A 24,467-nucleotide genomic window follows, 5' to 3' on the forward strand; every position below is an offset into this window, starting at 1 on the left:
CATTATCTGTCACAGCTTTTGAGTCAGTTGAGACACCGCGGACAGGGAGGCCTGGATATGTCTGCTTAGACTCAGATAAGAAGCAGAAAATGGATCAATCGAGATGTAACTTTACACAGCAAACTGTTTTCTACAGTGTAAATCAGTCATACACTGTTAACCACATACTTTAAAAAATAAATCAGTCAAAAGGCTTTGGAGAGGTGTTGCAGTAATAAAAACAGAGTCAGCGTATGGCAAATTTTCACTTGTCCTTCTTTTATTGTGGAACATACAATTATTTAGATCTCCACCACAACTGGTTAAGTAGAACAGAGTAATAGAAACAAGTGCTCTTTTTTTGTCTAAATCATTCATATCATTGTAGTTCTTTTAAAAGCAGCTGGCAACACTCTCCCACCTTCGATGGATCAGACACTGATGAGTACTTGGAAATCTGAGAGCTGACTCCCAACGAGCGAGCCAGATCCTGGGCTGTTTGATCTGAGGCCACTGTGGTTCCCAAGGCTACCAGCAGCCTAAATACAGCCTCCTTGTCTTGTACTGTCTCCAGGGCTCTACTGGCCACAGATAGGCACTGGGCCTTGGCCTCAAGGTCAGGCTGGAGATGGAGACAGCCAGCGTAGTTAAGCACCAGAGTGGCCAGGGCAATATGGATGTTCTTATTGCAGACGGTGGCCAGGTCAGCAGCACGTGATAGCACCGTTTCACGCTGGGCCATGAGGAGGGCTCGGCCATGCCTGCCACTGAAGCAATTACACAGAGTCCGCAGTGCCAGCATCTGGTTGGCAGGACGCCCCTCGGGCCTCATTAGGTTCAGGAGGTGGTTGCACAGTTGTACACCCTCTGCCTCTCCACAAAGGCTCTCATTAACCTGCGGGTGGCGCACTGCCAGCCTCATAATGTCCAGGACAGGAAACACAATATCTACAAAACATGAAGAAAGATTGGGGAGGGTCTTATTAGTGAAGAGAAATTAGCTAAAAAGCATTAAAACACACATGAATTGGGATGGGATACTTTTTTATTACCTTCAGGCCAGTGAGAAGCCTTCCAAAGCAGGTTGATCTGTTGGATGGTCGGAGCAGGCTCAGAGGAGTTGAGTCCACACACAGACAACAAAAGCCTCTCAAGGCTTTCCAGAACTTCTTCAGAGAGCTTGTGCTCCTGAGGGGCACCTCCATTTAGCTCCTTCAACTTAGCTGTTAAGGACAGGTGGAAAACACATTTTCTTACACTACGTTATGGACAAGAATAAAATAAACATTCTTAAAATATATGAAGGTTCCAAATATCACCCACTTTAAAGCACAAGTTATTCAGCGAGAGTTAACAAATCACACTGAAATGCTTACCAATGATCTGAGAGCTGTTGGCTTGCTCAAAGGTCACACCATCAGTCTTAGGAAAGTAGATGTTGGTTGTTTGTCTCAAGGCTGCTGAGGAGTATGCACCACCTCCTGCAAAGCAGGGAGACAGAAAGGAAAAATAATATTAAATGCAAAAAAAAACAAAAAACGAAAACAATGACAAGTATACTATTAATAAGTTATACATGCAACCTAAACTCAGGCAAAAAGAGAGAGAGCATTAACTTCTTAGAAGACTTTCTAACATCAGCAGGAGGCAAACAAAAAAAGTTTGACACTATTGCCTCATCTCATGAATGAGGCAAGCATGCTGTGTGTTCCCGTGTATGTGTTTAAATTGCTTGTGAATGAATGAGTGTGTGTGAGTCTTTAAAGAAGAATGTGCCAGCTGCAAAGAAGAAAAGCGAGCATGTCAGCATTCTCAGAGGTCTGCTCTGTGCTTTGATGCAACGTTTCCTACTGCAGAAAATAAATGCTATGATGGTGTAAATTAGGGCTGCTCGATTATGGCAAAAATGATAATCACGATTATTTTCACTGAAATTGAGATCTCGATTATTTGACGATATTTATTTAACCCTTTAAGACCTACCATAGAACCAAGTCCGCCAGAGGTTATATTTTTATTTATTTATTTATTTTTTTACATGCTGTAGTGCCATTTTTGGGAGCATTTCAAGTTGCTATACATCAATACAACTGTTGTAGCCCATATTTTAATAATATGTATGCATTAAATCCATAGTAATTACATCAATTGCAAAAAAGTGCAATAAACTACAAAAAAAATTGACAATCGTTTTTGTTTTATATATATATATATAAAAACACCCAGCACGCCCCTGCGGGCGGTTTATCCTTCAAGCTCGGGTCCTCTACCAGAGGCCTGGGAGCTTGAGGGTCCTGCGCAGTATCTTAGCTGTTCCCAGGACTGCGCTCTTCTGGACAGAGATCTCCGATGTTTTTCCCGGGATCTGCTGGAGCCACTCGCCTAGCTTGGGAGTCACCGCACCTAGTGCTCCGATTACCACGGGGACCACCGTTACCTTCACCCTCCACATCCTCTCGAGCTCTTCTCTGAGCCCTTGGTATTTCTCCAGCTTCTCGTGTTCCTTCTTCCTGATATTGCTGTCATTGGGAACCGCTACATCGATCACTACGGCTGTCTTCTTCTGTTTGTCTACCACCACTATGTCCGGTTGGTTAGCCACCACCATTTTGTCCGTCTGTATCTGGAAGTCCCACAGGATCTTAGCTCGGTCATTCTCCACCACCCTTGGGGGCATCTCCCATTTTGACCTCGGGACTTCTAGGTTATACTCGGCACAGATGTTCCTGTACACTATGCCGGCCACTTGGTTATGGCGTTCCATGTATGCCTTGCCTGCTAGCATCTTGCACCCTGCTGTTATGTGCTGGATAGTCTCTGGGGCATCTTTACACAGCCTGCACCTGGGGTCTTGCCTGGTGTGATAGACCCCAGCCTCTATGGATCTTGTACTCAGAGCTTGTTCTTGTGCTGCCATGATTAGTGCCTCTGTGCTGTCTTTCAGTCCAGCTTTGTCCAGCCACTGGTAGGATTTCTGGATATCAGCCACCTCCTCTATCTGCCGGTGGTACATACCATGCAGGGGCCTGTCCTTCCATGATGGTTCCTCGTCTCCCTCCTCTTTCTTGGGTTTCTGCTGCCTGAGGTATTCACTGAGCACTCGGTCAGTTGGGGCCATCTTCCCAATGTATTCTTGGATGTTCCTTGTCTCATCCTGGACTGTGGTGCTGACACTCACCAGTCCCCGGCCCCCTTCCTTCCGCTTAGCGTACAGCCTCAGGGTGCTGGACTTGGGGTGAAACCCTCCATGCATGGTCAGGAGCTTTCTTGTCTTTATGTCAGTGGCTTCTATCTCCTCCTTTGGCCAGTTTATTACCCCAGCAGGGTACCTGATCACGGGCAGGGCGTATGTGTTGATGGCCCGGATCTTGTTCTTACCATTCAGCTGACTCCTCAGGACTTGCCTGACCCTCTGCAGGTACTTGGTGGTTGCAGCCTTTCTAGCGGCCTCTTCATGGTTCCCATTTGCCTGCGGGATCCCCAGGTACTTGTAACTGTCCTCTATGTCTGCAATGTTGCCTTCTGGTAGTTCAATCCCCTCAGTTCTGACTACCTTCCCTCTCTTTGTTACCATCCGACTACACTTCTCCAGTCCGAACGACATTCCAATGTCATTGCTGTATAGCCTGGTAGTGTGGATCAGTGAATCGATGTCTCGTTCACTCTTGGCATACAGCTTGATGTCATCCATGTACAGGAGGTGGCTGACAACTGCTCCGTTCCGTAGTCGGTATCCGTAGCCAGTCTTGTTAATGATCTCACTGAGGGGGTTCAGGCCTATGCAGAACAGCAGTGGGGACAGAGCATCTCCTTGGTAGATCCCGCACTTGATGGTAACTTGTGCTATGGGCTTGGAGTTGGCCTCTAGTGTTGTACGCCACATCCCCATTGAGTTCCTGATGAAGGCTCTTAGGGTCCCATTGATCTTGTACAATTCTAGGCATTCCAGTATCCAGCTGTGGGGCATTGAGTCATAGGCCTTCTTGTAATCAATCCAGGCAGTGCACAGGTTGGTCAGTCTGGTCTTGCAGTCTCGGCTGATTGTTCTGTCTACCAGTAGCTGGTGTTTTGCACCTCTGGTATTCTTGCCAATTCCTTTCTGTGTCCCGCTCATGTATTGACCCATGTGCCTGTTCATCTTAGCCGATATGATGCCTGACAGGAGCTTCCATGTAGTACTGAGGCAGGTTATTGGTCGGTAGTTGGAGGGGACCGGTCCCTTCTTGGGGTCCTTGGGGATCAGGACCGTCCGGCCTTCAGTTAGCCATTCCGGGTGTCTTTCGTTAACTAGCAGCTGGTTCATTTGTGCTGCCAGACGCTCGTGGAGTGCAGTCAGCTTCTTCAGCCAGTAGGCGTGAACCATGTCGGGCCCTGGTGCTGTCCAACTCTTCATACTGGAGACCCTTTCTTGGATATCTGCCACTGTGATGGTTACTGGACCCTGTTCAGGGAGGTCGCTGTGGTCTGCCCTCAGATCCTCTAGCCACTGAGCATTGCCGTTATGGGTTGCATCCTTCTCCCATATGCTCTTCCAGTATTGCTCCGTCTCCAGCCTTGGTGGTGCTGTTCTCTTATTGTTCCCTTGCCACTGAGAGTACACCTTTGCTGGTTCTGTGGAGAACAGCTGGTTTATTCTCCTGCCTTCTATCTCTCTGGTGTACCTCCTCAAGCGGCTGGCCAAGGCTGTGAGTCTTTGCTTGGCAGTTTCCAAGGCCTCAGGTATGGACAACTTGCTGTATTTCTTAGGCACCTTATTTGTCGCACCTTTCTGCAACTCCGTTAGTTGGCTAACCTCCCTCCGTGCTACTTTGATCTTGCCCTCTAGCCTCCTTCTCCATGGAGGGTACTGCCCCTTGTGGCTGTTCAACTTGTAGCCAAGCATCTCACTGATCACTGCTGCCGTATTGTAGATCAGCTTGTTAGTGTCGGTAATCGTGGTTGTAGGTATTGCCCGTAGTGCTGCATTAACATCATCTAGCAGACCTTCTGAGGGTACTTCACGTAATCTTGGTAACCGGCTACGGGGGATCCAGGTTTCAAGCTTGGCCATGATCCTATTTTTCAGGTCAGTTCCTCTCGCACTCAACGATCCTTCTCCTATCGCACTTGGGGCTATGTACCCAATCTCGGGTGGGGGTGATGATATCTCCCCCCTGACCTGGCGTCCTGACTCCTCCTTGCCGTAGCATTTGTGTTGTACCTCGTCAATCTCTAGCTGTGAGAGCAGTCCCTTCTTTCGAATGTTGGAACACTGAGCTACTAGTTGTTTCGCCGTCATTGTGGATGTTGGGTATCGAAGAATCCATAGGTCCCTCATCCTATTCATGTAGCCCCTTCCGCCGGGGTTACTTGCGTAGTAGCATTCCAACAACGCCCTGTTTTCGTCCCTTGCCCACCGATGCCTTCTTGTTCCAGTAGCCCACTTTTCGTCAGGGTGCCCTGGTTCCTCAACACCTGACGCGGACCTTGTTGATCCGGGCGACGTCCGAGCCGGCATGCCTTCATATTTATCTGTCTCGCTCATGTCTGCGGTAGGCTTGCTTAGCATAGGGGGTCTAGCCTTAGGACCCTTACTGGATACAGACGCCCCAGGCAGGAATCGAACTTGCGATCCTCTGCTCCAAAGGCGTGTAGTTTAACCACTACGCTATCCAGCTGCTCCGCTATCCAGCTGCTATATATATATATATATATATATATATATATATATATATATATATATATATATATATATATATATATATATATATATATATATATATATATATATATATATTTATTTATATATATATATTTATTTATTTATTTATGGGGAAATTTAAGAGGTTTATCCCTCAAAACTTTAAATACAAAAAAGTTGCAAAAAATAGTTTCCCACCACAGAAAATTTATTTTGAGTGTCTTCATAGATTTATTTTGGAGATATAGCAATTTTTATATACTGCAGGAAAAACAAAAAACAATCCTATGATGCAAATTTGCAAAGGAAACAGCAGGTGCATCAAAATAAACTATTTCCAGCAGTGCAATTCGAGTTTTAAGCATCCCAGAAACTATTCAGAAAAGTATAGAGTCAAACATGACTTATAAAAACACCAGTATAGGCTTTTAAGGTAAAAGTAAAAAACTACATTTTCCGCAAAAAATGACGTCACTTCCGGTTTCGGACAGGAAATGGCGGACATGCGATAGTTCGCATTGACATCTTTATCATTGTGGGAAGTGTTACGAACAGCTGGAATATTATGTTTTTGTTCCTGCAAGCGCTTTTTATGCAATTTTTGCAAAGTTATATGTGGAAGGAAACTGTGACCTAGGACAAGCTGATGGCATAAGATGTAAGTACAACTCCTCTGGTTTCATATGCAAAATAAATTATTGCGCTAGCTTACGCGGTTATGGTTCTACAGGGATTTAAAGGGTTAACAATAACAATGTATTGAATAATGACTTTAAAAAATAATATAAAATACTGTGCAAATACTGATAACAGTGCAAATGTTTGCAATATAAAAAATAAATGAAAAATGTAAACATCTATGTTTAGTGAACTTGGCAGTGTAGCTCTGTGGTGCAGCTATGACACTGTAGCAAAGTTTACACACTATGTCTACTTGATCCACGTCTGACTCCGCAAACCCACAATGTTTCCACACCACTGAAGTTTTTTTTACCTCTCTTTTCAACCAATGGCAGTCACTCTCCTCTCCAAATAACTTCTGCTTAGCTTTCCGAGCTTCCCTTGGGTCCTCTTAATTTTTGTGATGCGTGTTCGAAATGCAGAGCGGTGCGCTGGATTTGCCACACGGAGCAGCGCGAGAGTAAAGCACGAGGGAGGGGCTAATAATCAGTCAGTCATTTTTAATAATCGTTGAAAGCCCAGATCGTAATCGTGATTAAAATTCGTTAATTGAGCAGCCCTAGTGTAAATGTTAATAATTAATGCCAATATTCATTCAATGGCCAACCTTTTTATATGAATCTAAATGTACAAAATAATGTTACTAAAGCCTTGAAATAATGGTACACTTTAGATTGCCGCGTGCTAGCTGCTGTGACAGAAAGCAGGACGGCTGATGACAGCCTTCAGTAAGCTGCTTGATTTAAACATCACATCAGATTAAGTTAACAGCTAATCTGCTTAAACACACTTTTATTTTAACTTCTGTAGCTTTTCACTGTGTAAGATAAACAGTGGTGGATGGGAGCAGCTGCAAAGTTCCCTTTTCTTTACGCTAGAGCTTGTTGAAAAGCTAGTTTCATTCAGGACTTCCACCATCTTTTTCCCAGTAAAGATTTTTACTGTGACTATAACAACAAACACTGCTGTTTTGGACACTTAAAAAACGATAATTTAGTGCAGTCCTGGAGCCATTTGGTTAAAGGCAAAAAAAAAAAAAAAGAGAGAGAGAGAGAGAAAGGCCTCATAACTCCATAGAAAGGTACCACTGGGATTTGTATCTCACAAGTCCCAATTGCTCCTTTCGATACCAAGTTACCTGTGAAGGGATCCGCTACACCAACAGGAGCACCTGGGTTTGGGCCTGATCCTGGGATGTAGCGACCAGTGCCTGTGAAGAAAAAACACAGCTGTGAAACTGCACTTACAGGTCAAGTTCAGACTATGAACACCTCTGAGTAAACAAACTATACCTGTAAAAGGATCAGCTCCAAATCCTGCAGTATCACTGGAAGAACCAGGGATATAGCGAGCTCCTCCTGTCAAATAAAGAGGCGAAACACATTATACATTCAATCTAAGATCCCTTAATCGTTCCAGTGAAATTAATCTAAATGTACAGCAAAGAAAGCAAAGAAGCCAGCAGCAGTATCCATCTTTTGGACCTCACCAGTGAAGGGGTCACCACCAGCGGGCTGGGCTGGTCCCACCACGTGCCCTTTGGTGTTCTCAATGATAAAATTGGCAACCTGGTCGAGGAACATGGGGCTGAGGTCATTCTTCTGCAGAAAGTTGTGCGCTGTCAGCCAGGGGTCGTCTGTCACATTGTAAGGCAGCTTCATGGATGGCCCTCCCTCATTCACATCAATGCTGAACACGTAATCATACTCCTGCACGCAGATTGGGGGGGGGGGAACGGACATTAATGACAGCTCATATGCGACGTCCCGCTTACTAACTCTGAGCTTGTAGCCTCACCTTTCCTTCATACATGACACTCTTGGAGGTCTGTTGGTTTGAGCCTCCGACCACATCTCCAATTTTCATCCAGCGGCCATCACTGACGCTCCACTGATATGCCTCCACCTTCTGTCCATCTTTGATCAACCGTGTCTGTCCATCGCGATTCCCTGTTGTAAACAAAACCACCCTGATGCACAGAGAACAGCTTCACCGTTTTATATGACAAAATAAATAGCAGACTGCTGCATTACCAGGCTCGTTCAGGTGTTCTCTTCCAGGAAGATCCTCCAGTTTGATGTCACCAAGATCCCCGGTCTTGGGGTCAATAGTGGCTTTGGAAAGTTCATCCTCAAAGGCCTGCAGGTCTTCTGCACTAGCCATGCGGTCCTCAGCTTCCGTAAACACGCGGATAATGCCATCGCTGTGGGCAGAGGAGAAGCTTCTGGTTTAGCCACAGAACTACTTACTGCTTCATTCAACATTTGTTTGAATGCAGGAGAGATGCGACGAATGAGGACAGCGAACACTGTCTTTAATGGGCTTTTAAATATTTATGGTGTAACATGATCAAGGAAATCACTATGACCTGACTGCATATTAACATGCCAAAAGCAGCTCTATTACCTGGCTCCGACTACTATGTCACCATTAGGTAAAATACAGCAGCACCACACAGACTGAGCAGGCAGGCGGATGGTCTGAGAGCACTCTCCTTGCCTCCATATCCTCAGACTCCGGTCCTCCCCTGTGCTTATAAAATCTAAGAGAAAAAAAAAAAAAGGGTGAGGGCAGGGTGTAGGAAGTAGGTACCATCTCAGAGTATGAAAATGGAAGCCGGCTGAATAAACCACAGAAGAGCATCACTGACTGCTGGTTTCAAGTCTCTCAGTTCTATCCCTTGTTTTTAAATATTGATACAATCAACAAACCTTGGCTATTGGGGAAGACAGCTAAGCTGTAGATGAAGTTGGTGTGGCTGTAGTAGACCTGTACGCATTCGCCTGTCACCAGCCACCTTCTGATACTTGTGTCATTGCTACACGAGAAGAACTCAGTGTTGCTGATCACCGCCAGGTCTCTCACACAGTCCTCATGACCTATAATGGAAGGGAATATTTTTTTAACCATAACTTAACCCTAAAAAATATGCAGCTACCAATTTAAATTTTTACTTTGACAAAGTTATGGCTTTGTCCCATATCCTACAATACTGTTGGTTTATATTATTAACCACATAATCAAAGACAGACAACCAATCATGCTACTCATCAGCCAGTCTACTTTTTGTATACACACGCACCCCCCCCCCCCCCCCCAAAAAAAGATTAAAAAACAAAACAAAAAAAAACAAACCCATGTCCAATATACACCTGCATATCCTCACCTGTAAACGTCTTCTCACATCGTCCTGCTTTCCAAAGCTTTATGGTCTTATCTGCTGATCCCGACAGCATAAGGCCTTGTTCAGGTAAAATAGCCACTGCCCACACCGCTGCAGTGTGGCCCTGAAACAAAATTAACAAGCACAAAACATGTTCTGTCAATTTTTTCAAAACAATGGAGACACTAATCACCATCCAAGCAAGCTGAAAAGCGTAGAGGACCACGTACCTGCAAGGTCATCATGCACTTCTCATTGAGCCAGACTTTGGCTGTAGTGTCCCAGGAACCACTCAAAAGTGTCCCAAACTTCCCAGACGACAGAGTGCAAACTGTGGAGGTTTAAAGTTAGAAAGCCAGGAACCAGAAACACTGTGACGAGTAACACAGCAACCAGTTAATCCTCACTACTACAAAAATCCAAACAGCGAGGACAGCACAACTCACCTGTATTTTTGTGACCCTTGAGAGTGAAGAGGGGCTGCGGTCGATCCAGTGAGAAAACACAAATATTATTATCGTTCCCGCCTGTAGCAACAAGTCCCCGAGGGTATGTTTCACTGGGTGCGATGATGCATACACAGGATACAAAATTTGAGTGTCCAGACATAGAGTGCATCTCTGTGAAGCCTTTGTCTGAGCTGTCAGAGGGAGAACAAGACGAAAGTTAACAATGATTACTGAGGGAAGAAGTTAGGTCCCTTTGGCTCTAATCTGTAAGAAGGATAGGCAAATTAACAAAAATAAGCACTCCGAATCTGTTTCACTTTCGTGTTTCGTAAAAGAACAGTTGCAGCTGAATGAATGACAAAGCTAATTTGAGCAAACGTTAGCACTGTGCTTTTTGGCTAACTTAGCTACTAACCATTTTTATACATATGAAATCAGAAATAGTAAAATATTCAGTAAGGCGTGATTTGGCTTGACACTTTTCTTGTCCGGACAAGTCAATCTCTTTGCGCAGAGTGACTTGTACCCTGAAATTAATCGTAGCCAGGCAGCAGTTTCTGAGCAGCAAGCTAGCGCTAGCTACCTTGAGTTTGGTACCCAGACTCTTCCGGTCCGGTCTCTGGACACAGACACGAACGCTCCCTCTGGAAAAACAGTAGCGGCGAGTCCCCTGACGTCCATCTCGTGGCCCGGGATTGAACACCTGAGTTTGTACGAATTGAATGATGCCATTTTTGCTCCAACAGCACAATGAAACTACTGTGGCACTGTTAAGCTATGCGGCGTCGCTGTCAACAAACACCAGCCGCTATTGCTAGCGGAAGTTGAATTACGTCATTATTAGGAGTGGCGCACCTTTCAAACTAATGTTTAATTATTTGTGTTGAATATAAATTGTCTTACGTTTATAACATTAACATTAGAGTAGTGTTTTTCCAACTGTATTTTAGGTTTGTATTTTCGATTATATTTTATCAAAATGTATTGACCACAGTTGACCAGAGGGCGGCAGCAGAGCGAGGCCGCCACCATCCTGCTACATCAGCAATATCAAGCTGCCGACTACGCGGACCGAGCAGGAAACTAGGAATGTTGACGTAAAAATAACAGCTCAAACGTAAAAAGTGCCGCTGTTTAAAAAAAAATCATATTCGCTTTATCTATCGCGTCAAACGAGAGTTTAATGCTAATACCAAGCTTTTATGTAGACTTAGAACAGCTTAATAAACGCGTAAGTCTCGCTAGCAAATGACTTGTGATTTTCTTTAATCAAATCATTGCCTTAATGAGTAATTTAACATTTTCGGTATCTTGGTTTGTTTTTAGTTTTCCATTATTTCGTTTTATGTAATATGAAATAGAATAACTTTATTAACAATTTCGATGCTTCCCAGGACAAAAATGCAAATAATGCTTGTTCCGGTTTTATTTTTTTAGATCGGAAATGTGATTTTTTTTTCATTGCAGGTAGCAAAACAGGTCCCACAGAGGCGATGAGGAAGTAGTCTCACTGATTCGTTCGCTGACAAAAAAGTAAGTGTCTTTTCATTTTAGCTCACGAGATGTATATTTGACAATAAACGCGTTGGTTCATTTTTACGCGACTGAAGTAAAGAGCAGCGTTGGCCCGTAGATGTTAGCTAACACAGTCAGGGTTTTAGAGCCCAGCCCATCACGATTGTGAATGTTGTCAGCAGTATGAATGATGGAGCAGGCGAGGCTTTACAAATAACGAGGCTCTGGTAGTGGTTACGTGGTTACGAGGGCTGTTCGTACTGTGTTCTAGCAGTGTTACTGTACTAGATAATGCTGATAATAAGATTCAGTGTAAGGTTTGGGGGGTAGATTGCTCAGGGTATCAAGTGCCTGGTTGATAAGCATCTGCTTTGTATTACACAGAGGTTAGGCCTTTGTTTAAGACACATTCCACGACCATTTCCACACAGTATCTGATATGTCCTTGTACGTACAAATCTTATAAAGGTATCCTTAATCCTTCTGTAGTTAAGTTATAGATCTATTATAATGTGCAGGGCAAAATGCAGGTCTCACTGATGGGTATTTTGCCTGAAACATATCATTTCAAGTATCTGCAAACTAAAGAACTGCAAAACATGTTTGTCAGTGTCTTAAGTTTGTGTGTGTGTTTGCGTTTGGTACACTGTAGGTTTCCCAGAATTCCCAGCAGCCATGAAGCTTCGATTGCACTTCGTGGTGGACCCTATGGGCTGGCTGTGCATCAGTGTGGTATTTGGGATCTGGCTCTACAACACCTTTTTTGTTCCCAAACTGGTTCTGTTTCCACACTACAATGAGGGACACATTCCTTGGGCCATTGTTGTTTGTGAGTTTCCTTACCTTTTGTGTTGACACGTGAAAAACTGAAAATGAGTTTCTTTGGAAATTGGAAATGAATGTGCCCGATCACACCTCATCAGTGGAATTAAAACACACTGTATTTCTTTAGGTTACTACATAGCATCAGGACTCTGCCTAGCAGCACTGTTCAGAGCTTCCACAGCAGATCCAGGCCGTCTTCCTGCGGACCCACACATACCTCATGCTGGTAAATGCTTTTCTCACTGCTTACCGCTTGTTTGTATATGTCCAGTTTGTCTGTTACTCCGGTACCGACTAGCAGTATCAACTCTCTTCGGATCGATGATTGTTACATAGTGTTTGTTGTCTTTGTGTTTCAGAGAGAGAGCACTGGGAGTTGTGCAATAAGTGCAACTTAATGAGACCTAAACGGTCGCACCACTGCAGTCGCTGTGGCCACTGTGTGCGCAGGATGGACCATCACTGTCCCTGGTAATCATACACGAACACCTACTCTCATGCTCCCATCCATTCTTGTTTATTCAATTACTGAGATTTGAAAGCTTATTTAATGACTGAACATATCATAGCATGCCATGTGTGTCCACTGCTGTGATAAAGAAATATGTGATCACTTGCTAAATGCACTTTATTTCCTTTGCAGGATTAATAACTGTGTGGGAGAGGACAACCACTGGCTCTTCCTGCAGCTGTGTTTCTATGCTCAGGTCCTCAGCTTATTCACGCTGGTGCTGGACTTCTGTCAGTACTATTACTTCCAGCCTCTGACAGGACTAGACCAGGTAGGTCCATGGGATTGTTTTTAAAAGTTGGCCTCTACTCATTTCCAGCTTCATAATTTTATTCTCTGCTGAGTAACTTTAAACATAGGGATATCTGCCCACACCTACATCACAGAGAGCCAAGAGTATAAAAAATGACTTTTCTTCTACAGCGATTGATGTTCATACTCTGACCTCATTATTTGAAACTTTGGCCATGTTTATTATGAGATTTAGCTACACTAATGGAAAACTATAAACATTCATATTTGACAGTGGGAAAATCAGCAAATGGAACTTTAAGATGATAAGAGGTTTTCACAACAAAGGGCACTGTTCTCTTTCACTCAGGAAAAGTTCACTACACGTCACGAACTGGCTCTGCTGCGAATCTCTGCGCTAATGGGCGTGGTCATGTTTGGAGGCATGTCTTCTTTGTTTTACACACAGATGACTGGCATCCTCTCAGTGAGTACTGAGTAAAGACTTATTTTCTCGTTTCAGCTGACAGTTTAAGTTCTCCACCCATTTCCTGCTGCCATCGTCTTGATGCGATTATGTCTTTAACTAATTAAATGCGGCTAATATTTCCAAGCTAAGTGTTGAATATCAGTTTGTAGGATCAGTAAATGCGTCATTCACAGCGTTATTCAGCTTGCATGTCCTCTTGAAAGCAAGTTGAAGACAAAAAAGAAGAAAAATGATGTAGCAGCTTCAGACAAAACAACATGACATGGTGTACAGAAATAAAACGATCAATGCCAGTAATGCAGCGATAGATAGGAAAGAATCAGGGGAGAAAGTGTGCACATGAGTGCGTTCATATTACTATAAACCACAACAGCAACATGTTCATCTGCCATACCTCTGCTGACATGAATAAACATTTCATTTATTAAATAGTTTGGCAGGTCTGTGAAAAGATGTTATCTGAAATGTTTTAAAATGAGTCACTCATGTTGCATTTTTCTTGTCTTACAGGATATGACCACCATCGAGAAAATGGCTCACTTTTCAAATGAAACGTAAGTTCCGTTTCTTCTTATAGCAGGAATAGCTGCGTCAGAGGAATAGGCCGATCTTTTGGGAGATAAATCTATCGTATGTGTAGAGACCAGCCATTTACATAGCATACCAAAGGCGAAGCAGAAGGGAACTTGTGGTTTCAAAACGGGAGTGACAGATCAGTGGGGGATTTTTCATTTTTTATTTTTTGCAGTGTCACTCTCCTTCTTTTATATGCAATCTATGATCCTCGTTCACTTTTTGGCAGACAGTTTGGTACAAAAAGGATTTTTACTTGAACAATTACCTGTTTTTTCTTATCAGATATGGCGCAAAGAGATCCTGGCAGTGGGCGCTAGCTGAAGTTTGTGGCACTCGCTGGAAACTCCTTTGGCTCATCCCACTCCGAAGCAGACAGCCACTTAACGCCAGCCACCAGTTCCGCTCACACGTGTAGGCCGGTAGCGCTCCCACCTGCACAGATGGTAGGAGCTGCCCTGATGAAACACTGTATACACACCTAAGAATCCATCTGCTCGCCTTCACCATCCTCTTTTGTGCTACGAGAGCTGGGCAGCAGTCTTGGTTTTTCAGTGGATATGCCAAGTTTTTTTTGTTTTTTTCCCTTTGCCTTTCTCTACAAGGCCCAGACTGGCAGAAAACAGGGTCAAGAAACACCTTTGGGAGTAATGGGAAATGTTGTGTTTTTAACTCACTGTGACTGCTACTTTAAGCATTTGGAAACCACTTTTTCTGGCTAATTGCAAAAGAAGGATGGAGGTTTTCATCTGTAAGCAGCTGGCAAAGGAACCCCCCCTCTCAGGTTACTTTAATAAAGAGCCTTGACTACTGACCTTTAATCATCTACAGACAGAACAACGGTTATTTTAGTGTGTCTATTAGACTGGCGTTTTTTTGTAAGAAGTTTGTGCCTTGTTTCTTTTAGCGGTCCTCTTAATTTGTGTGTTTGTTTGATGTTTTCCAGCTACTTCTAGTTTGGAAGCTTTTTTTATTTTTTTGTATTGTGTTTGTTTATTTATAATTTTTTGTAAAGGGATCTGTCTATTATCAGCGATGTTTTTTTCCTGTTTATAATTTGAGGATTTGTAAATCATTTGGGGTTTGTTGTTGTTGTTTTTTAATTTGGGATTGTTCTATGAAGAAGTACTCTGTGAACCATTAATTTACGAAGAATGAAGCAGAACAAAGTTGATCATTTGAATGACAATTTGTAGTCCTTTTTATAACAAATAGGCAGCCTGGTATGAACCTGTGTTATGGAGAGCAGTTAATTCCCACTTTCCTATGGCAAAAATCCACATTAGAAACGAGCTTATACAATCAATGTTGTATGTTGTGGTCAGATTGCTGCATAATCAAGAATATAACATTCCTTGGCCAATTAATGTAATGACTTGATTACAACATTGTATTACTTTGTTTTAGAAGGCATTTAGGTGTCATGTTCTGCCTTCAAAGATAACTTAAATCAAGCTGCCTTTCTTAAATGCCTAGTTTAACCTCATGCCCCACTTATGTTTGCAAATGTGAAACTATAGCTGGCAGCTAGTTAGCTTAGCTTAGCATGATGTAAACTGTGTAAACATAAACAACTAACATTTTTTTAAATACTTAAAAAAAATATTTTAAGTCAGTAAGATAAATCCTAGCAGTTGGTGAGATTTTCTTGGATAACACCAAGCTAACAAGCTAATTTTAGTTTATGGTCTTAAAGCTAGGTAGCTTTAAGATCACAGCTACTGGCTAGTTTTGCTTAACGCTAAGCTAAACCAGGTAGCTACTGGCTAGTTTAGCGTAATGCTAAGCTAAACTAGGTAGCTACTGGCTAGTTTAACTAAGTTACATGGCTTGCTTATAGCCTCATAGTACCTGAAGGATGTAGAAGTGATATCAGTTTTGTTTACACCATGATTTTCCCCCAAATGTTTGCCTTTTCCTTTAAGTCAGTCTGTTTAGCTAAAATGTATGTACAGTACAATCTGTTAGCAAAAACAACTTGACCAATTTTTTTTTTAAATTTAGACTGTTGACAATATAATTTCTAATTGATATTTACCATATTTTTGCTGCTGCTGCTGTAGGTCTTAAATGGATCTGAACACGCAAACTTTGTTAATGCTGTCAGCAAAACTGGCAGATTAGCCTACTTGTGGTGACTTACAGCTAGTTAACCCTTGACAAGACATTGGCAACTTATTTATGGTGGTTTTACTGTAAGTGCGTGGAACTGTTTAGAGATTTTATTGACTTCATTAATGAGATACTTAAGGTAATGATAGTACTAGCATTGCGTGGTTGTCTTCAATACTTGGCAATCTCTTAGCTAAACCTGTATGTAAACAAAGCTTGTCACGTGTTGGGAAATAGTACAATATCCAAGTAGTTGTAAGTGCCTGTCTACTTTATTTCATTGTTATTTACTGTCACAGTCCATAATCATCGTTGTATGGCTGTCTACAAGCCAAAGACCTGGGGAAATGTTGCAATAGTCATCAAGCATACAGTAAGTGCATGTTTCACCAAATTTCTGAAGGTAGCGGTTCAATATTATGCACTGAATTTCACATTCGCACACAGTCTCGTTTTATTGCAATCGTGGTACTTATGAAAGGAAGCCTTTTTTCATATTTATGTGTTCAGGTTGTTTGCATTTGCATGAATGTGTATTATTGATGACTCTGTGATTTTTTTTATAATGCATATTCAGGTTCCTGGGTGTCTGTGTGTGTTTTTATTATTATTTTGGGGTCGGTTTAATGAGGAGATAAATTTGCATGATTGGCACTTTTTTGTTTTTGTTATCATTTTTGAAGCAATAAGCATTGTGTATCAGTAAAGCCATCTTTTAGTGAAATTCCGACATGTAGTGTGAAATTTATGAACTAGTGGATGGGTTTCAGTCATCACTCCTGAACCAGTAATTACACGACTTGAACATCTGTCCTTATTTCAGTAAACCTCTGCAGCACACACTGGTGTGTGTTTATTGTCAGCTAATAGTTAGTTAAGTAATCGATTAACAATATGTTGGCCTCTACAGCTCATGTTGATTATACTGGAATAGCTGAAATGAATTATTTTGAGTCGTAACCTGCAGCAAGCTGTAGGTTTAAATATTTCTAATATGTTTACTTTTTTCCCCTCTCAGCTGCCATCTGGCACCCCCAGATCTCTAAATCCATGCATCTTGTTCATTTTCAGTTTTTTGAAATGAGTTTACAGGCCTTATTTTGTTTAATTCTGACCTCAAACAGTGGAACTGTTATGTTTTGTAAGTTAATTTGTTACTCCATAAATATGTTTCTTTATGTTTAGGAAGCCTATGACAAGTTGCCAATTTATTATGTTACAAAAGTACTATTGTGATTATAAAAGGTATATAGGTATTCATATTCAAATAAATTTGATTCTGAACAAATTTGTGTAATTTGTTTTTTTGTGCTTTTTCACCTACATCTTTGCTTCATCTGAAGCCTCTTTTTTTTTTTTAGAATTAAAGTTAGTTGAGAAGTTAGTGTAGCACATGATGGCTAAATGGCATTTATCAAAGGAAAACGTTGCTTGTAAGAGATGGAAAGGAGGTTTTTATTTTTTTGTTTACCAGAGATCAAAGAGGCCAGATTACTTCAAGCTGATAGGAAGGCAGGAGTAACTGAAATAACCGCTTGTTCCAACCATGGTATGCAGAAGACCATCTCTGAACCTTTTAGCAGATGGGCTAGTGCAGGAACTGAGCCCACAATCCACAACACAATTGGACAACAGAAGATTGGAAAATGTTGCTCGGTCTGACGAGTCTCAATTTATAATGCAAATTTGACATAAACAGCCTGACAGCATGGATCCATCAACCATTCAGGCTCTTGTTGTTGGTGTAATGGTGAAGGGGATATTTGCTTGCTTTACTTTAGGCCCATTTATACCAAATGGGAATTGAAGATTTAGCACCACAGTCAACCTGGATATTGGTTAGTACTACCAGTACCATAGTGAGATGGCATCCCCTGCCACCATATCTCAATCCAATGGAGCACCTGTGAGATGTGGTCAAATAGGAGATTCACATCATGGATGTGATTCAGCATTCATTGCAATAACTTCCCAGTGCAAGTGAAAGAGCAATAACTACACATAGAAAGTGTTAGAATAAACAGTCAGATTGATTACACTACACCATACTGTACAAATGCTCCATTACAAATAAAATACATTTTCTCAGGATTCTATTTGTAACTTTTACTATGAAAATGTCCTTTGAGTATTATTATATATAACTGCTAAGCGGCTAATGTCAACAGCATTAATGGGTTAGCAGCACTCTGACGTTGCCACTGATCGAGATGGAGCTGATGCGAATAAAGTTAAACTCTGATCGTTTTTGTTAAGCTGATTTTTGAACCCCGAAGCCAGCTTTGAGGTTTATATTTGTAGAATCATGAGGTGATTAGTGGATATTCCTTCTGTTTTTTCCCTTTTTTTTTTCTCTTTGACCCAAAAACAAAACAAAATGTGTTAAGAATATGAGTTAAGAATAACTCATAGACATCTGAAATATGATGAGATGGTGAATCCAGTGAATATGCAACCGTTATTATATTGTATGTATTGAGTTTATTGTGAGTTTTGGATAAAATAAAAAAAATCTGCTTTAGACCTCAGTCTGTATAATATTAAAACTTGTAGACCAGCAACAAAACATCACAAAACTAATCCCACTAAGTTGCTGAGCATGTAGTTTTACTTGAATTTAATGGATCTCGGTGTCTGAATGAACAGTAGAGCAGCACGGTCCCTGCCGTGCGCACACTGACATCCACTTTAAACAGGAGCATAAATGTTTTTTTGACATTATTTCACAGTTTTTCAGTGAGTGTCCTACAACTGCGACACTAAAGTCAGGCTGCCTGGCTGCTTTAATTGCTGTTTGCGTCTCTGTGTACAATTACCATACGAGCGATTGTTTCCAGCCAAACGGTCATTGTTCTGAAAAGTTCTTAAGTCTCAGTGAAGCGTGCCTAATGTGTGCACGATCCGTGAACATAATCTGTGTGTGCCGTCCAAAATGGTTACATGCTTTTAGCATACTCTGAACCACACACACACACACACACACACACACACACACACACACACACACACACACATAGCCATCATGGTTTTGACCTTCAGCTGTCTACAGCTCCAACAACTAGTCATCGTGGATGGATTTAAAAGATGAGATCGAGACTCTGTGTGTGCATGTGTCCTTTTTTTTTATTCTTAATGACATTTGGGTTTTAAAGAAATTGAGCATGCATACTTGTTTGCAATATTTTCTCAATACGCTTTATTTTGCTCACCTATTATAATCATCCCAATTCTAAGAAAGCACCCACCAGGATTTTCAGATATGTCCAGCTTCCTGAGTGTGCTTGGATCTTCATATAAACTTTTTATGGTATTTTGGAATAGATTTCAAAATAAAAGAAGCATCCTGTGTGTTTTAATGATGTGAAAACTGCAACAGAAACTAAAAAGTCAAGCCAAGAGGTATTTTACATTTCATATAAACGACACTATCGCAAGAATGCCGCATTGGTTTCAGTAAGCCTTAAATTTAATTGGTGAGTTTGGGCTTTGGGATGTTAATTTAAGCGGACCAGTCTGCAGCAGCCAGGGTCAAATGTGCTCCTAATCTCTGCTACTAGTTGGTCAGCTGGACTAATTAGATATGGGACCACCTGCTAGTCTCATGGTCTATGACATCTGGCTGAACAAAAGAAATAATTAGCCACATGCTTCATAAAAATAAACTGTGCTTGGAACAGTTATCATATAAGGCTGTTTACCTGTCTAGGATTAGAGTTAGTGGCTTGGCGTGTTCTGCTGCTATGTTGCCCAGGCTAAACTCGGATTAAGTCAACGCTAAGGAACACCGAAATTTATTACTGGAACGCTAATTATGAGGCACACGATCATTTTCATAATTCTATCCATATGGGCCTCGTATCTGAAATGGCATAATGAGCAGAATCACCCCCATCATTAGATATACTTTGCTTCGATTGCTGGTTCCAACATGCTTCCTTACCTGTTGGGGTCTCTTGGGTCTTTTTATCTACAAAAGTGGACACAAAGCAAACTTAACATCTTTTTGAGACCTAAAATGACAATTCTTACTTCCTGTCTAATTGCTGTCTGATGAAGAAAGAAGTTATTTGTGCAGATCAGTAGCAAATGCATGCTAATTAGATTTGTTAGACCTCACTGACTCATGTGCGCGCCTCTCCAGTAGCAGGTGTCTGCTACGTTCCTCCATTTCCAGCACCACAGCTGAACTTTCTGAACATGGAGGTATTGATTGGCGTATTGATTTTCAAATAAGCTTTCATTGTAGAAAGTAGAAATCCAATTAAAAGTTGAAGTTAATCCACTCAAGACGATGAAATGTATCGATTTTGACCTCAAAATCAATAAGGTGCACGCCGCTCTCGTGAGAGCTCAGTGCTTTCTCCGAAAGAGCGAAGCGCACGCTTTGCATCAACTGAGTAATAGCTCTGGAATGTTATTGGTTTTTTTTCTATCTGCCAGGATATCAAGTTACTGAAAGAAAATTCTTTAAATCCATCCAACTGTGTCAATGCTTGTGCTCTGTTCAAATATATGTAAATCCTACTTTTCCTATGACCCAACTGTAGAAAAACCCATAATTATGCCCATAACAATACCTCATGTCTCTATAGAATATACACCCACTGCCACTTTATTAGTTACGCTTTGCTAGTCTCATTTAAGAGATGCCTTAATTCTTCGTGGCATAGATTCAACAGGAAACATTCCTGAGAGATTTTTGGTCGATATTGGCATGATAGCATCACAAAGTTGCTGTAGAGTTGTTGGCTGGACATCACGATGCAAGTCTCCCAAAAGGTACTCTGTGAGATTGAGATCTGGTGACTTTAAGGCCACCTTAAAGAAATCAGTTTAAGATGATATGGGTTTTGTGACGTGCTGGAAACAGCCATCAGAAGATGAGTACATGGCGGTCATAAAGAGATGGACATGGTCAGCAGCAATAGGTAGGCTGTGGTGGTGTTTCAGCAATCCTTAATTGGTACTATGAGCTACAAAGAAAATATCTGCCACATCGTTACAGCACCACCACCGGCTGAGCTATTGATATAAGGCAGGATGGATACATGCTTTCATGTTTATGCCAAATTCTGACCAGCAGACCAGGGAACTTTTTTGGCCAAAATTGGACACTACTTGCCCAGTTTTGTTTTTTCCCGTTTTAGCCGTCCTTCTCATTGTGGCCTTCTGCTGCTTTAACTCATTTACTTTGATTGCCCTTCTACCAGCTTGAAGCGGTCTGGCTATTCTTCTCTGATCTCTGTCATGAAAGAGGCATTTATATTCACCCTAGAACTGGTGCTCACTGGATATTTTCTCTTTTCTCTCAACCATAGAAATGGTTGTGTGGGAAAAATCCCAGCAGATCAACAGTTTCTGAAATACAAACATGCCTAAATACATTAAATCGCTGCCATGTGACTGACTGGTGAGATATTTGCATTAACCAGCAAGAGCTGAAGAGGCATACCCAATAAAGTGTCCGGTGTCTTGTTTGATTTTTTATTTTTTATTTTTGTCTTTTTTTACTTGCACAGAGCAAATGAAGGAACATATACTGAGTTCAGTCTCCTAAAAAGACAATCTCAGATTGAAAACATGCAAACTGAACACAGAAACTCCACAGTATTTAACAGCTGGGGCCTCCAAACATAGGTGTTGCGTACTTTTCTGCAAATGAGGAAAAAGTCACGCAGTGTCGATATACAATGTTAAGTGTGTTGCCGAGCTAAAGATGCGAACCACGTTTCAGTTCACAGGCCTCATCTCAGCTGGGGCACATCAGTAAAATCATTGCACAATAACCTATAACAGAAATCATCTTCCAACTTCTGTTTTCTCATTTAAAGAGCTACAACTTGATCGGCCTGAGATGTCTCAGCTTTTTTCACATCCAGTCAGTCTACCATCATTATATGTTCATCGCTATTTGCAAATATCAGAAATTCAGAACCTTAGCAGGACGAAAACGGTCCCGGCACCACATTTGGACAGTTGTTTTTTTCTGAATGGGTCAGATTTCTTTCTGTTCCTTTCACATGTAAACCACAGATTTCACTGACACCTTACGTTCCTTTGTCTTAAACTCTGCTCTGAGTGGACATTTGCCTTCCTCTACTCACTGTCTCCTTGTTGTTTAGGTCACCTCATTTATTTGTTGTAGCTAATGCTAAGTTACTGTTGCTAAGTCCACCCACTGCCCTGTTGCTGGGAAATCCAGCTGCCACGGAGTGGCCTCAGTGAGGAGGATTGGAATGTGGCAGGAGGAGAAAAGGTCTTTTCAGCTGGCATTCAGATAACATTTACATGGACACGCCTAACATCTTAATATATGGATCAAAATACAGTGGGTTCCATTAAAGCCCAAAGACTCTGAAAGAAGCTCTAAAGCAACAGGTCTCATGATGACTACTTGATATTTATGGCTTTTTTTGCTGCTTTTGTTATAAAATGAGGCAACTTTCAATAGGAACAGTGACATCTGATAATCCTTTACCTTAAAATCCTCACAGCAGAATATAGAGGACCTCAGTATTTTCAGATACCCACACAGTGACATCAGACCGCCTCGGTTGTATTGATGAGTGATTCCCAGCACTGGCAGGTTTGTCCTTGAATGAAAATGAGGTTGAGTGATGGGGGAGACCAAAATGTCAGCGCTGGGTCACAATCAAGTTGCTTCTTACCTTTTATATTCTTCCAAAATGAAAAGGTTTGACTCTGTCCAGATTTTTATTTTGGCAGATGATCATTTTACATGGCAGTAAATTGAGCGGCAAATTTCTTTTCCATGTTGCTGCAATTCATCTCGAGCACTTGGTGGAACAAATGTAAGAGAGGCAGAGGGGAGGGAGTAAGGGGGGGTTAGTGTGGGAGGGGGGGATGGTGAGGGTTACTGGGTCATGGCTCTTGTAATTACCACAGTCAGGTTCAAGTCACTGGTCAAGCTGTTGCTGATTTTTTTTTTCTGTCTTCCCATAATGCAACATCATCAAGGACTGTCCTACACGTGGCTCAGCATGCCTCTACTGATGCCCCTTTGATTAGGTGTCTCACCCACCGCCGAGCTGAGTTTGATTGGAGCTGAGAGCCCTGTGATGGCTGAGAAACTGACTGAGAGATCCATTAAGTGGCAGCTTTGCTATGATATATCAGCCAGGACGTGGTGGATGGTAAGTGCTCTCTTTGCTCTTTGCCCTGTGCTCTCCCGTCCATGTTCCAGTCTGCGTCTTTTCCGTGTCTGCTTCCAAGTCAGGATTTGTGGAAGAGAGCGATATAGTGAGGAAAGCTTTCCCGATAAAAGATTTTGGCTGCAGAGCAAACTGTCTTGTCAAGTTCCTTTCACAGCCTTCATTTTGATCCATTTTTTAAGAGCATCCTTGGCACTGACGTTCGTTTCCTTCAGGCCTGTAGCTTTAACTCAGATCATTGTAAATTGAGTTATGCTTCAGTTTAGCTGCACACAATAGAGGATTTTAAGGTGAGGATGGACTGGAACAATGTTTTTTGTATTTTCACTGGGATAGCTAACTAAAGGAAGTATTCAACCTGCCTTTTAGCATAAGAGCGCTCCTCAAGTGCACCTCTCCGTGCACCCTCAGCAGTGTTAATTTAGTGTTGCACAAAGAGCCCTTGTCCAGCCCGCGCCTTTCCCATGCTGAAGAGGCAACACAGGCTGACATTTCTTTCTGAATATTTATTTACTTGTCCGGGCACAGGCGAGCTTTTATTGTGCCCCATCTCCAGGGTTTAACTTGTGTGTATCAGTGTATACAACCCCCCCCATTCTTTCCTCGGTTTTTACTTTATTTTCTCCTGTTTTCACTCGTGGTTTGTGAGTAATTTTAATTGGACACTGCACAGAATTACATTTACCTCACGCCGTTATGAAGGATATAAAAAAAAAAGAATACGTGCTTTTAAGAATTCGGGATTCATTATGAGCACAGTTCCAAGCAAACAGGGGACAGAAGACGATGTCAAGTGCATCACTGCCAGGAACAGCAGTTCATTAAATGTGAATGCTGAAGGCTAGAATAGCGAAGGCTTTAGCTGAGATACACTGAGCTGCTCTCTTGCAATAAAAAACGATGTTATGAAAGTAGGAAATTGTGCAATTGGTAGGAAGTTGCAGATCCAACCCATTTAAGCACAAAATCTGTATTGTTTTTCTTGCTTTTTGGGGTTTTTTTTGTTTGTTTGTTTTTTTTTTGCAGGAGAAATGCACAATTAAATACACAGAAGCAGCAATAGCAGTAGCAGCGCCCTATATTATA

The 24,467-nt window shown here is 41.9% G+C and overlaps 2 protein-coding genes across 2 annotated transcripts; one reads left to right on the forward strand and one right to left on the reverse strand.

The window, feature by feature from the left end:
- Window positions 1–241: 241 nt before the first annotated feature.
- plaa (phospholipase A2-activating protein) lies at window positions 242–10,766 on the reverse strand. The gene is made up of 14 exons (XM_086284004.1): window positions 10,536–10,766; window positions 9,950–10,143; window positions 9,734–9,834; window positions 9,507–9,627; window positions 9,052–9,219; window positions 8,747–8,882; window positions 8,374–8,543; window positions 8,138–8,289; window positions 7,830–8,049; window positions 7,633–7,698; window positions 7,479–7,550; window positions 1,356–1,460; window positions 1,032–1,202; window positions 242–927 (listed from the first exon to the last, which is right to left on the reverse strand). Exons 1-14 carry the CDS (start codon window positions 10,682–10,684, stop codon window positions 359–361), a joined length of 2,394 nt encoding a protein of 797 aa, XP_086140130.1. The 5' UTR covers window positions 10,685–10,766; the 3' UTR covers window positions 242–358.
- A 219-nt stretch (window positions 10,767–10,985) lies between these two features.
- Window positions 10,986–17,556, forward strand: zdhhc21 (zDHHC palmitoyltransferase 21). Its single transcript, XM_086284065.1, has 9 exons — window positions 10,986–11,183; window positions 11,420–11,485; window positions 12,120–12,296; window positions 12,420–12,518; window positions 12,652–12,763; window positions 12,936–13,074; window positions 13,405–13,521; window positions 14,035–14,078; window positions 14,383–17,556. The coding sequence occupies exons 3-9, from the start codon at window positions 12,143–12,145 to the stop codon at window positions 14,513–14,515; spliced, it is 798 nt and encodes a 265-aa protein (XP_086140191.1). The 5' UTR covers window positions 10,986–11,183; window positions 11,420–11,485; window positions 12,120–12,142; the 3' UTR covers window positions 14,516–17,556.
- Window positions 17,557–24,467: the final 6,911 nt, after the last annotated feature.

This window comes from Aulonocara sp. 'chitande type north' Nkhata Bay, linkage group LG3 (assembly GCF_057382095.1).
Source record: "Aulonocara sp. 'chitande type north' Nkhata Bay isolate Kocher_YH1m ecotype deep benthic linkage group LG3, A_spYH_male_GT1.1, whole genome shotgun sequence".
NCBI classification, from domain to species: domain Eukaryota; kingdom Metazoa; phylum Chordata; class Actinopteri; order Cichliformes; family Cichlidae; genus Aulonocara; species Aulonocara sp. 'chitande type north' Nkhata Bay.